Source organism: Antechinus flavipes, chromosome 1 (assembly GCF_016432865.1).
Source record: "Antechinus flavipes isolate AdamAnt ecotype Samford, QLD, Australia chromosome 1, AdamAnt_v2, whole genome shotgun sequence".
In the NCBI taxonomy this organism is placed as follows: domain Eukaryota; kingdom Metazoa; phylum Chordata; class Mammalia; order Dasyuromorphia; family Dasyuridae; genus Antechinus; species Antechinus flavipes.
Genome location: NC_067398.1, coordinates 229,366,584 through 229,379,422, shown reverse-complemented (window position 1 = coordinate 229,379,422; position 12,839 = coordinate 229,366,584). Strand labels below are relative to the sequence as shown.

General features: G+C 39.0%; 1 protein-coding gene across 1 annotated transcript in view; it reads right to left on the bottom strand.

Moving 5' to 3' along the window:
- Positions 1 to 461: 461 nt before the first annotated feature.
- NT5M (5',3'-nucleotidase, mitochondrial) overlaps positions 462 to 12,839 on the bottom strand; it is a 31,938-nt gene continuing 19,560 nt past the window's right edge. The window contains exons 2-5 of the mRNA XM_051997558.1: positions 8,196 to 8,296; positions 7,372 to 7,432; positions 6,823 to 6,937; positions 462 to 5,842 (exon numbers count right to left, since the gene is read on the bottom strand). Coding sequence (XP_051853518.1) covers positions 5,679 to 5,842; positions 6,823 to 6,937; positions 7,372 to 7,432; positions 8,196 to 8,296 — 441 coding nt within the window. The 3' untranslated portion in view covers positions 462 to 5,678. The remainder of the gene's footprint in view (positions 5,843 to 6,822; positions 6,938 to 7,371; positions 7,433 to 8,195; positions 8,297 to 12,839) is intronic.

Here is a 12,839-nt window from a genome sequence, read left to right as displayed (position 1 = left end):
CACCCATACCTAATTTGTAGAATTCTTGTCTATGTTCTCCCACAGTTCCCCTATCATCCTAGAGACCTTCCTCCAGACCCTTTCACATATAAGCAGTGCTGTACTTGAGCTGTCCATCTGTCATCACTCACTACTTCCATCTCTGATCACACTTTATGAAATTGGTATTTAATGTTTCCTTGGAGAGGCAATGTGGATAGAGTTGGCCATGGTCTAGAAGTCCTGAGTTCAAGGTCCACCTCTGACACATACTTCATAATCCCAGGCAAGTCTCAATCCCTCAGACAATTCTCTAATATAATGTTATAAAGAAGTTTCCCATCTTCATTGGTAAAAAAGTGATTCTTGGATTTCAGAAAAACCTGGAAAGACTTATAGGAACTGGTGCAAAGTGAGGTGAGCAGAATCAGAACCTTGTGCGGTGATTGTCTGTTAAAAAGAGAAAGCTGATGGAGTCTGAATGCAGATTGAAGCATATTTTTATTTTATTTTTTGTGGTTCTTTTGGCCTTTTTCTTCTTTCACATGGCTAAAATGAAAATGTTTTACATGATTGCATACATAGAACCATGCTTACCATTTTCAGGAGAAAATTTTGGAATTCAAAATTTTTAATGTTAAAAATCATCTTTATGTGTAATTTAAAAAATACTATAAACATAAATGTTAAAAGAAAAAGTACCTCACTAGGAACTCCCTACTTTGAAAGGTTCAATCTACCAAAAAAAAAAAAACCCTACCATCTTAACATTTATTCTGCATATAATCTAGCTCAACTTATTTTTCTAGGCCTAGTACAAGTCATTCCTTTGCAACCACTCTATGGCCCAGTGCATCCTGGAGTGTATGGCATCTTTCCCTCCTCTAATACATATCTCCTCTCTAGACTCAGCTGAAGCACCACCTACCAAGAGACCTGTCCTGATGTCCTTGGTATCCTCTCTGAAAAGATTTTCTATTTACTTTTCTACATAGGTCATTTCCCACTAATAGAATGTATGCTTAAAAAAAAAAAAGTAAGCTTTTTGAGGGCAGGGATTTGTCTTCCCCTCCTGTCATCTAGCACAGTATCTGACATCTTTAGATGGTGCTTAATTTTAAAAAGTGAATTCCCCACAGAGCTGAATAACCAATACCTACCTGTTACATGACTGCTCTGGTCCTTCTGATTGTCCTAAATTCGCACTTCCACCAGACCTGATCTCTGGCCTACAGCTCATGGGTGTGCAGTGCTGCCTTCAGTGTGTTAAGGGTACTGTTGTAATCCTCTTGACTTTTTATGAAGGGCAGAGGGAAGAAAGGAATTAGCCAAAGTAAAGCTCCAAGAATGGGCAAGTATGCTGCGATTGAGCAGCCCAATTCCCATCACCCTTTACACTGATATCAATACAGGATGGATTTCCCATTTCCTGTGCACACGACAGCTGCATATTCAAACTGAATTGTTGTTTCTTTTAAAACAGTCCCCACCTGCCCTAACTCTGAACTACTCATCATTTAGCTGTTTAACCAAAAGCAAATCACTTAGCCAATGGCTCAGTTTGCTCTTTTGTAAAACATTATTAAACTAGATGAACCCTCTACATCTACAATCCTAAATCTGCACTTCCAGTTGTTTTTGAGAGTAAGAGGCCTCCGTTGCTCTCCTCTGATTCCCCAAGTATCAGGTTCAGCTTTCCAAATAACCAATTTCACCCAAAATTGTGTGCACAGAAGTGGGGTGATGGGGAGGAGTTGTGAAAGTTGGGTACAAATTAAAGGAATGCATTTATCAAATAGTCATTGTGTCATCTGGTTTTGTTGAACTCTGTTTTGTGATTTAATTTGGGGCTAACAAGGTAGAGATACAGGAAGGACATGTTTGGAAATGTTGCTATTCAGATGTGTCCAACTCTTCATGATCCCATTTGGGGTTTTCTTGGCAGAGATACTGTGGCTTGCCATTTCCTTTTCCAGCTCATTTTACAGATGAGGAAACTGAGGCAAGCAGGACTAAGTGACTGGCCTAGGCTTACCCAGAGCTGGGGATAGTCTGAAGCCAGACACTCTCACCTCCAGAGGATGAATCCTCCTGACTTCAGGGCCAGCTCTCTCTTTCTCCACCGTGCCACTTGGCTGCTCATGTTTGAAAATGTAAGCGATGTCAAAACATAAGGCATCCATACAACTTAAAGACAGGCACATAATGGTTAACCAAAAAGTAATGTGACTGATTTAATACACACACCCAAGAAGGGGCCCAAGGAAGCCGTGCTCACTCCAGGAGGGATGGGGACTCTTCTTGACTTCAGAACCTGCTGCACCTTCTCTGAACTAGGACAGAGCGGGTGACAAATCTTTGCCTATTGAGAACAGGTTTGACTTTTGATGCATTCTGGCTGGTTCCACAGCCAGAGAGGAGGTGAGGAAGGAACATCATCATTCTTTATGGGATTGAGGGGAGAAAAGTGTAACCATAGCTTCCCTCCAAAAAAGGCCTCTCTGAAATTTCCAAGCAACAGCCTCAATGAAATAAGCGCACAGGTTTTCACAAGCTTTAAGGAGATGATAACCACTGGGATGGATAAGTTCTGGCATATTGATTTAAACCAGTTCCCTGCCCTGGATATATCAGGTTGATGGGAAGGTAGAGTTCCCCATCTTGTCCAGAAGGTGGCAGTAATGTTACACATAAGATATTTAACCTGAAAGGGAAATTCTGCCAGCCATCTGAAAATAGGAGACAAGCAATAGATCCATCACTGACCAGCCAAGGCCTGACGGAATGGCTCTTTCCTCCTTGACACGAATAAAAGTTCCTGTTTACATTGGGCTTTGCCCAAAGTGTTTTCTTCTCCACAATCCTGTGAGGTAGATAAGTGCAAAGTATTATTGTCCTCGTTTTACAGATGTCCAAAGATGAGGCTCTAAGAGGAGTCGTCAAGTCCAGCCCAGCCCAGCACCTTCAATACCCTTCCCACAGGATTGATCAGAGCTTTGCTTATGTGGTTGATGCATTGTCTCTATCTAAACTGATAATAAACACCTTCTCCAGGTGCCCCCCATCTACCCTGTGTGTAGACATGTTGTTTCCCCCACCAGGATGAAAACTCCAAGGACAGACACTGCGTTTGTTTTTTCTTTGTATTCCCACTGCTCGTTGCAGTGCCTAACCCAGGGTAAGTGTTCAGTGTTTGCTGAGTCACTAAGGAGAACCTAGATCTCGCTAGACTGACCTCTGGGGGGAAGGGAGTGAGTCTGGGACAAGATAAAAAGGGAGGAGAACAAACTAGTTCCAACAGGAGGTGGTGTGGTGCCTTGGTAATTGCAACAGGAGGAAAGAGACCAGATTGTCCTTGGGCCTGTTCCTCATCTGTTACATTAGGGGGCTGAGACTAAATTATCCTTAGAGTTCCTTCCAGCTCTCAGATTCTGGGATAATTTGATCTGTGAAACCAACCATCTCTCCTCCTCCATCCTTCGTCTGTCACTAGTTACTATACAGCCGGTACTATTTCTTCCTTCCGAATCCACAAATGAATGGAGGCATAAAAGTTTATCTTGAGTTAATAGTCTTGGTCTGGGAATTCTCAAGATCATCAATTTCCTCATAGAAGTGTTTTTGGAGAATAAAAGCAATTATGCTCCAGAAAATAAGTCTCTTTCCCAGCTCTTATTCTCAGACCTACATGTGTGTGAGTGCTAGATATTCAGAAGAACAATGGCTGTTCCCTGTAGGCACTCCCTTGGGGACAGGGAATCATCTCTAGTTACAGCTTTCTTCTGGAGCCAGCTAAGTAACTCCTGCACTTATCAGCAGCCTGAAATCCACCTGGGATCCTATGATTTTAAGACCTCATCAGAAGTTCCAGACAAAGAGGGATGATAATTTTCAGCTTTTGAGGGGATAAGATCCTGGGATATCTTGGTTCAGCTCTTACTAAACATACAGCAAAGATGGAAGATTCTTTTCCTGGAGAAAGGGTAGTGTGGTGCAGTAAGGACCAAGGAAGGGATGAACTTTCCATTTGGTTCCCTCATTCTGCCCAAGAAGCTCAATGCTCTTCCTTTTGGGACAAGGCTCAGAATCCAAATTCAGTGTTATTATCCTCCTGTAATCACTCCTCAAATCTTTCCTAAGGGTTTGCAGGAACATTTTCTTGGTAATAGGATGAGGTCCCCAAAAAGATCCTGATTTTTGTAAAGGGTAAAATAAGGGTAAGGGTAGCTGAAAGGCACTTGAGAGAGATAACAGCTGGGGAAAGGGATAGAATAAGAAGCTACTTATGATAATAAAGAACAAAGAGAGTAGATCAGGCTATTCATTCATTTTCACTGAGGTGGAATGAGGGATTACCAGTAGGGCCAAAGGGAAGGTGGTATAAGCTGTCTAGGAGGAGGAGTTGGGGGTGGGTGGAGGGCTCCAAGATAGTGGGGCCAATTTCCAGTTTGCTTCTGCCCACCTGCACTCCCAAGGGAGGCAGGAAAGGGGAACACTTGATATTATAGAAAAGCTAACATGAAGGCCTATTGGATTCCTGAAGCTTCCCTGACACATACAACCTCATCCAGTCTGCATCTACATCAGTGTTATCCTCATCAAAGCAGTGAGATGGAAGGGATGAGTGGGGACAGTAACAGAGATGGAGCAGAGTGTCTTCCTGGAACCAGGAAAAACAAGTCAGGATATGGTTAGAGCCTTCAAACCTACTAGCCTCAGAAAACCAGATATCTGAGGACTTCCCTATAATGCCAAGGGCCAAGCACAGGTTGCTTCAAGGCCAGATCATGAGACCAGAGTAGAAAGGTTCCAAGTCTCACATCCTAGATAGGGCAAGAGACAGGCAGACCCCACTGTAAGACTTGTATTGTCTCCCAAGACCCACCATCTCTCTAACCTCCAAACAGGCAAAATGAAGAAACGCTAAGAATACACCTTGACCCCAAAGCCATTAGGAATAGGATAGAGATCTAAAGAGAATAGAATCTGGGGACCAAGAAAACCGTACCTATTGACACCTATCTGGGGATGAACCTATTACAGGAAGGGATGAGGGACAACTCACCATCCATTGTTAACCCATTACTCTGTCTCATCCCCCTCCCACCCAGATCTCAGCCACAAAAACCCAATAGCTTAAAAATTTGATTTGTTGGGCCTTTATGGATACATCATATTCTCTTTGAGTAAATAATAAGGTTATAGTCTACACTGGCTTGAACAACCTCAAATGTGGGTCACAAGGAAGGGCAGATTTTTGTTCAAATGACAAACCTCTATTCAAATGACAGAACTTTGTCTTAGATAACTTTTGGAGAGAGTGGCCTTAAATTCTGCCACTGAACACCAAAAGGCAAAAGTCAACTTCCCTTCTTGACATATGGTAAAAGTCAGTTTGTCTTTTAAAAGCCCAACTAGGACAGTGGGGAAGGAGACGTGCACAAAGAGATCTTGGACCCAACAAGTGCTACTACAGTGGTAGCCAGAGACTTACTGAGCCCAGTCTCCTTTCCTTCCTAAGCCCGGGACAGGTAATTCAGAGCTACTTCCTCTCCTATGAGAAAGCTCCAAGCTCCAGTTCTTCCTAGTAAGATTACAAAGGAAGCTACTTACCCCCCTCTTCCCTCCTTGATTTTCCCCACCCACCCCACCAGGCCTAGGACATCTTCCACATCCTTGAAAAGCAGGTGCCTGTCCCTTTAAGGAGGGAGAACCCAGCGTGAGGAGGAGCGCTTGCTATCCAGGATTGCCTTCCAATCATCCGTCCATGAGTGCAGCCTCCTCTTGGGCGGCTGCAGTTGGAGGTGTCTATTGTGGCAGGCGGTGAAGAGGATGTGCTCCCAGCTGGGGTTTGGCTCAGCCCCTGGAGAGAGGAAGAAGGAGCTTGGTGAGGGGCCTCAGGGCTGTGCCCAAGGGTCCTTGTAGTCAGGCAATTTGATAGCCATCCCATCACCCAATATATACACCACAGTCTGTTCACTGATCTTTCCTTCCTATGAACAAATCTGTAGCACTTGATTATATACAGCTGTTTACTGCTCTCTTGCAGAAGCTTGGGATATGGGTGTTTAAATCTCTTTAGGAATCATCTAGGTCAGGGCTTCTTAACCTGAGGTTTTAACCCTCTTGGGAGCTAAGGAATGTATTTCCAGAGGTCTGTAAACATAGATAGTGTATGTGTGTGGGGGGGGAATCTTTATTTTCTTTAACCATGAAATTTAAATAGATCCTTCAATTTCTTCAAAACATTATTCTAAGAAGGGGTCTACAGGCTTCATTAGGCTGTGGCCCAAAATAGGATGAGGAACCCTAATCTAAGTCAATCCCACTTATTTTACCGATAAAGACCTAGAAGGGTTAAATGATTTGCTCAAGGTCACAGAATAACCAAGTCTTAGTCTCCTCACTACTAATTCAGTTCTTTCTATTATCCTACATGGAATTTAAGTGTTGTCTTCCTACTAAGATCATAGTTCATAGAATTTGGACATGGAATCCAACCCACCCATTTTACAAGTGAGGAAATTAAGGTGACTTGCCCAAGTTCATTAGGCTATTATCTGAGCCTGGATCTGAACCTTGGTCTCTTAAATCTAAGCCAAATGCTTGGCATCACACTATATTGTCACATATAAATTAAAGGACAAAAATCGTATCTTATAAAAAATTTTTGACTGTGCCTGACATAATGCTGGGCAGACAGTAAGTAAACACTTAATAAGTGGTCACTGATAGGAGAGGGGGAAACCCTATGTAGAAGAAAAAAAGATAGGAATCAGGCCTTTTGTATTAAGTCCTAATTCCTGAACCAAAAAAATTCTCTCTCCTCCAGATGTTCTTTACCTGTTATATCTGGTCGGTCATCTATAAGGAGGTCTCCAGAGACCACAGTCTTATCCCGTGTGAGCACAATTTGCTCCAGAAACTCCTGGCCAAAATGCTTCTCTATCCAGGCATACTAGAAAATAAGCAGGAAGAAATGAGAGGTTCATTAGCACCTTATTTCAAGTATTGAAGACAAATGACTTCTAGGGTCCAATTGTGATAATATCCAGTGTGATACAAACACTAGCAGCCCAGCAGCAAAGGTATCCTAACATCAGCGTTTCCTGACACTGATCAGCAGTCTCTGAGTAGTATACCATCAAAGGTCAATTACTATACACAGGGTGGGAAGAAAATCTTCCTTTCCCTTCCATGAAGCTATTAAGGAATATTCATGGAGATTCCCAAAGCAGGTCATACAACTGACTCCATCTGCATCCCTTTAAACCCAGAAGCCAAAATAAAAGTGCTGAACCAAAACCCAACAACTTGAGGAATAGGTAAGTTTGACTGCAACTTGAAATCTCCCTCCCTTGACCTCTCAGAACCCTGAGATCTATGTCTTACCTTCTCATAAGGACAGTACTTATATTTCTTGATGGGGCTTGTACAGATGAATACATGTGTGCTGTAGATAGAAGAAAAAGAAGCAAGAGGAAAAAACTTTTAAGCCATCAAAATAGCCATGATTAATTAGTCTTTCCCTGTCAATCTTTTTCTATAGTTTGATTCCAGTTTATCCTTCCGGGCTAATTTCACATTATTTCCTCTCAACACACTCTACTTTTTCAGCCAAACTGACTTGCTCACTCATAGGCATTTCACCCTCATACTCTGCCTTTGCATACCTGGTATGCTTTCCCTCTTCACTGCTCCCTCTTAAAACTACTAGCTCCTTACAAGGTTCAGCCCACATGAACATGTCTTTTATGATTAATGCCATTTAGTATATGAATACAGATTATGTGGTTGATACCCCCAGCAAAGACCCAATAAATATTTAGCAATTACAAACTAAGTTGGGGGAAATATCCCACAAATATGTTTGAAGGAATCCTAGATGGTTTCCAAAATTACTGAAATGAAACAAAACAAACTATAGCATTAAAAAAACTAACATTAGAATATTCTTTAGATGTGAGGATGAAGAAAATGCTCCCAAATTGAATCAGTATTTCATTCAATTAGAATTCTTGTCTTGAAAGTTAAATTGGCCTACTGCCAGGAAGACAAAAAGAGTCCTTCCCACTAAGGAAAAGAAAAGAAAATCAAAAGAAGGCAGAGAAAAAGACCTAAGAAATTCTCACAAATCAGTCAGGAAATGGAAAGCAGAGGTGCAAGGGAGAAAGGAAGTGTAGGAGACTACAGTATGAGCAGGAAGATAAACTTACTTTTCTAAGCGAGCCATCTGTTTCACTGCTTCCACAGCCCCTGGTAGAGGTTCAAGTTCAATAAAGAAATTCTTTGACTCCCAAATGCTGATGGCTTTCTCCTGAGAGGGGAAGATAAGCTAGTTATTGCTTAGAGCCCTCAGTTCCTCTCCTCTGTTCCCCATACTACAATATTCTTAAAAACAAGGTTCAGTCATATGAGTCCATCCCCTGAGACTAAGAATATGTGCTAGTATGAATATGGAGGTTCTTCTATTTATCATTCACAATATTTAGGCTTGGATGTCAGGCTGATATTTATATTGGTTCCAAATATCCTTCTATGGACCAGTCATATTCCTGCAAGCTCCTACGTGGACTAGTCAAGAGGGATGGGTAGAGTGGTAGAATGGGCACCAAAGACTCCCAAATGTACAAAGGAATCCATGGAAATTTAGTGGCTGGGTTGGGACTAGAACCATGTTTCCAAGGTTCTTTCCACTATACTAAATTGATCCCTTGTTGCCAGACAGAAATTATATGCCCCAAGTTTGCCTGCCAAAACAATGCACCCCAGTGTAATGATAAAGCAGATCCATAAAGTTTTGTCTTAAGTATCTTTTTGATATTCTACCTATCCTGGCCTTTCAAATATATCCAGAAAGCCTTTGCTAATTTACCCTCTTCTAATTCTGAATAGTATTATTGGATTTGAAGAAAGCATAGGTTCAAATCCCAGCTCTGCCATTTACTATGACCTCAGGCAAGTCACACATTGCTTCTCTTAGGTCTCATTTGAAAACTAACAAAGGGGGGAGGGGGAGAGTAGAGTGGGCTATATGGCTGTTTACGGTCCCTTCCAGCTAAAAATCTATGATCATAGAAAACAAACTATTTTCCATCAGAAGCTTCTGCTTTCCTCTCTAAACTACCATTAGTTTTCACCTGTCTCTATGTTACTAGGTAAGGATGGGCTTTGACTTTTTAGATTTAGGTATAAAAAACTGAAGTTATAAGCTCCACATGCCTAGCTCTAGATGGGAAAAGTCACCATGCATAAGGATGGCCATTGCCTCTTCTTTGCCCTTTTCCCTATTCCCCAACTTGTGTAGTCCTCAGTGTCCTGGGATACTCATCTATCACTCAACAAAATCTATTCTCAGAAAAATACCTGATAAATTCACTCCCTTGTTCAGGGATCCTAATACTTTGGGAATTTATACTTTCATTACTGTGGGCATTTCTTGCATGAAAATCTTAATCCTTCTATAACTCATCTTTTGAGTTATGCTGGAACAACAACCAAAAAAAATTCATTCATTAACAAGGCCATAATGAGCCTCTCTAACCTAGATAGACTAATCCTTGTATAAGAGGTAATGACCATTTTCCCCCTAATTCATTAACTTGTCTATCTTTGGATTCCTTTCCTGCTGCCCACAAATATGACCAGGTTTCCTCCAACATTAAAAACACCTTCATTTGACCTAATCATCTCAAGCTATATGCTCTCTCTTCTTAAGTCAAATTCTTAATAAAATCTTTCTACCCACTTTTCTGCCTCTCATTCAGTTTTCAAGTCCTTGTAATCTGGTCTTATCATCAAACTGAAACTACTTTCTTTCATAATAGTATTCTCTCTTTCTTGTGTACATTCTTACCTATTTTATTTACATACAGTTGTTTTCTGTATAGTTCTCTTTTTAAAAACAAGTTTTTTGAGTTCCAAGTTGTCTCCCACTCTCCCTTCCAATTTTGAATTAGAGATAAGTCAATATTTGATATGTGTGTGTGTAAAACCATACATACATACTTCCATAAATATCAGTTCTTTCTCCATAGCTAGATGGCATTTTCCTTTATAAGTCCTTCACAGTTGATTTGATATTACTCAGAATAATGTAGACATTCTCTTTGAACAATTATTATTGTTACTGTATACAAAATTCTTTTCTTAGGCAAAGGACCCACATGTGCAAAAACATTTGTGGCAGCCCTTTTTGTAGTAGTAACGAACTGGAAACTGAGTGGATGCCCATTGGTTGGATAATGGCTAAATAAGTTATGGAATGTAATGGAATATTATTGTTCTATAAGAAATGATTAGCAGGATGATTTCAGAAAGGCCTGGAGAGATCTTCATGAACTGATGCTAAAAGAAGTGAGTAGAACGAAAAGGACAGTTTACATGGCAACCACAAGATTATATGATGATCAACTATGATAGACTTGGCTCTTTTCAACAGTGAGATGATTCAGGCCAATTCCAACAGACTTGTGATGGAGAGAGTCATCTGCACCCAGAGTGGGTTACAAATGTAGTTCACAACATAGCATTTTCACCTTTCTTGTTTTTTTTCTCTCTCACTTTTTTCCTTTTTTGATCTGATTTTTTTCTTGTGCAGCATGATAAATGTAGAAATATGTTTAGAAGAAATGTACATATTTAATCTATATTGGATTATTTGTTGTCTAGAAAAGGAGGGAAGACGGAGGAAGAGAAAAAATATGGAATACAAAGTTTTGCAAGAGTAAATGTTAAAAACTATCTTTGCATGTATTTTGAAAAATAAAAAGCTATTATTAAAAAAGTTATTTTCTTTCTGTTTGTCCTACTCTGCATTATTTCATGTAAGTATTTTAATATTTTTCTAAAAATCAACCTGTCATTTTTTACAACAGAGTAGAATTCCATTACAATTGGATACCATAATTTATTTAGCCATTCCCTAGTTGTTGGGCAACCCTTTACTTTTCAGTTCTTTGCCAGTACAGAGATAGCTGCTGTAAAAACTTTAGAACATGTAAGTTCTTTTCTTTTTTTTCTGATCACTTTGGAAAACAGATCTAATAATGGTCTAGTTCAGAAGATATACACTGTTTAATATCTTTTTGGACACAATTTCAAACTGTTCTCCAAAATGGTTGGATCAGTTCAGTTGGTTCACCAACAATGTATTAGTGTCCCAATTTTTCCACATTCTTTCCAATAGTTGTCATTTTTCTCTTCCATAATTTTAGCCAATCTAATAGATGTGAGATAATAACTCAAGATTATTTTAATTTACATTCCTCTAATCAATTATGATTTGTAGCATTTGTTCATGTAACTATATATAGTTTTGATTTCTTCAAAAATTGTTTCTTATAATCTTTGACCAATTATCAACTGGGGAATGATTCATATTCTTGTTCTCTATATTTGGCTCAGTTCTCTGTATATTTGAGAGATGAGGCCTTTACTCAAAAAACTAGCTTCAAAACTTCTTTTCTCAAACTTTTGCTTTCCTTCTAATTTTGACACATTGGTTTTATTTGCACAAAAGTTGTTGAACTTAATGTAATAATGATTACATTTTATACCCTTCAATGCTCTCTCGTTTATTCATAAATTCTTCTTTTATCCATAAATCTGATAGGCAATGTTTTCCATGGTCTTCTAACTTACTTATATCTCCCTTTATGTTTAGATCATGTGATCTTATCTTGGCAAATGGTGTAAGATATTTTTCTAAATTTAGGCTCTGCCCAGACTACATTTCAGTTTTCCCTGTAATTTTTTAATCAAATAATGAGTTCTTATCCCCAAAGCTTAGACCTTTGTGTTTATCAGACATAAGTTTTATAATCATTTACTACTGTGTATTATATAATCTACTCTATTCCACTGATCTATCATTTTATTCCTTAGCCAGTGGCAGATACTTTTGATAACTGCTACCTTATAATACTGTTTAAAACCTGGTACTGCTAGATTTCTTTCCTTTACATTTTTCATTAATTCCTTTAAAATGCTTGATTTTTCATTCTTCCAAATTAATTTTATTATTTTTTTCTAGTCAATAAAATATTTTTGGTAGTTTAATTGGGATGGCATTGAATAAAGAGATTAGTTAAATTGATATTTTTATTATATTGACTCAGCCCACCCATAAACAATATTTCTCCAATTATTTGTATAAAATTTCATTTGTATAAAAAGCATTTTATAATTATGTTCACATGGTTCCTGGGTTTGTTTTGGCAGGTATACTTTCAGGTATTTTATATTGTCTATCTCTTACAATTGCTTCCTACAGGACTTTGTTGGTAATATACTATAAATATATAAAACATAGAGATGCTGATGATGTTATCTATTTCAAATTTAATATATTTAATGACTAATTAATGCTCTTTTTCTCCAAACTTTCTTTTCAAGTCTAGATTATTTCATTCAAATTATTCATATCCCTGGCACCTAACAAAATGCCTGTCACACAGAAGGCACTTAATACTTGCTCATTTACTAATTCAAAAAATGGTTGTTATTTGAATACAGTCTGTTATTTTATAGTGGAGTTATTTCATTTAATTTTAGTTGATTCTCTAGGGTTAAGTAAACCATCATGTTATCAGCAAAAAGCAGTAAGTTTGTTTGCTTTGTCTATGCCTATTCACCGATTTCTTTTCCTTACTTTAAACCTAGAAGTACTGTTTCTAGAAATAAAGTGGTTCCTTGGTACTCATTGTTAATTGGTTCCAGAGGACGCTATGAGGGGCAAAAAGGCTGAGTACTGAACAAGTTTTTTTAAATAAGGACTACATCTCCAGCCCACAATCTACCATCCCTCCCTACCAAATTCCCTACAAGGACAAATGGGGTTTCCAGCTCTGAAAAAACAA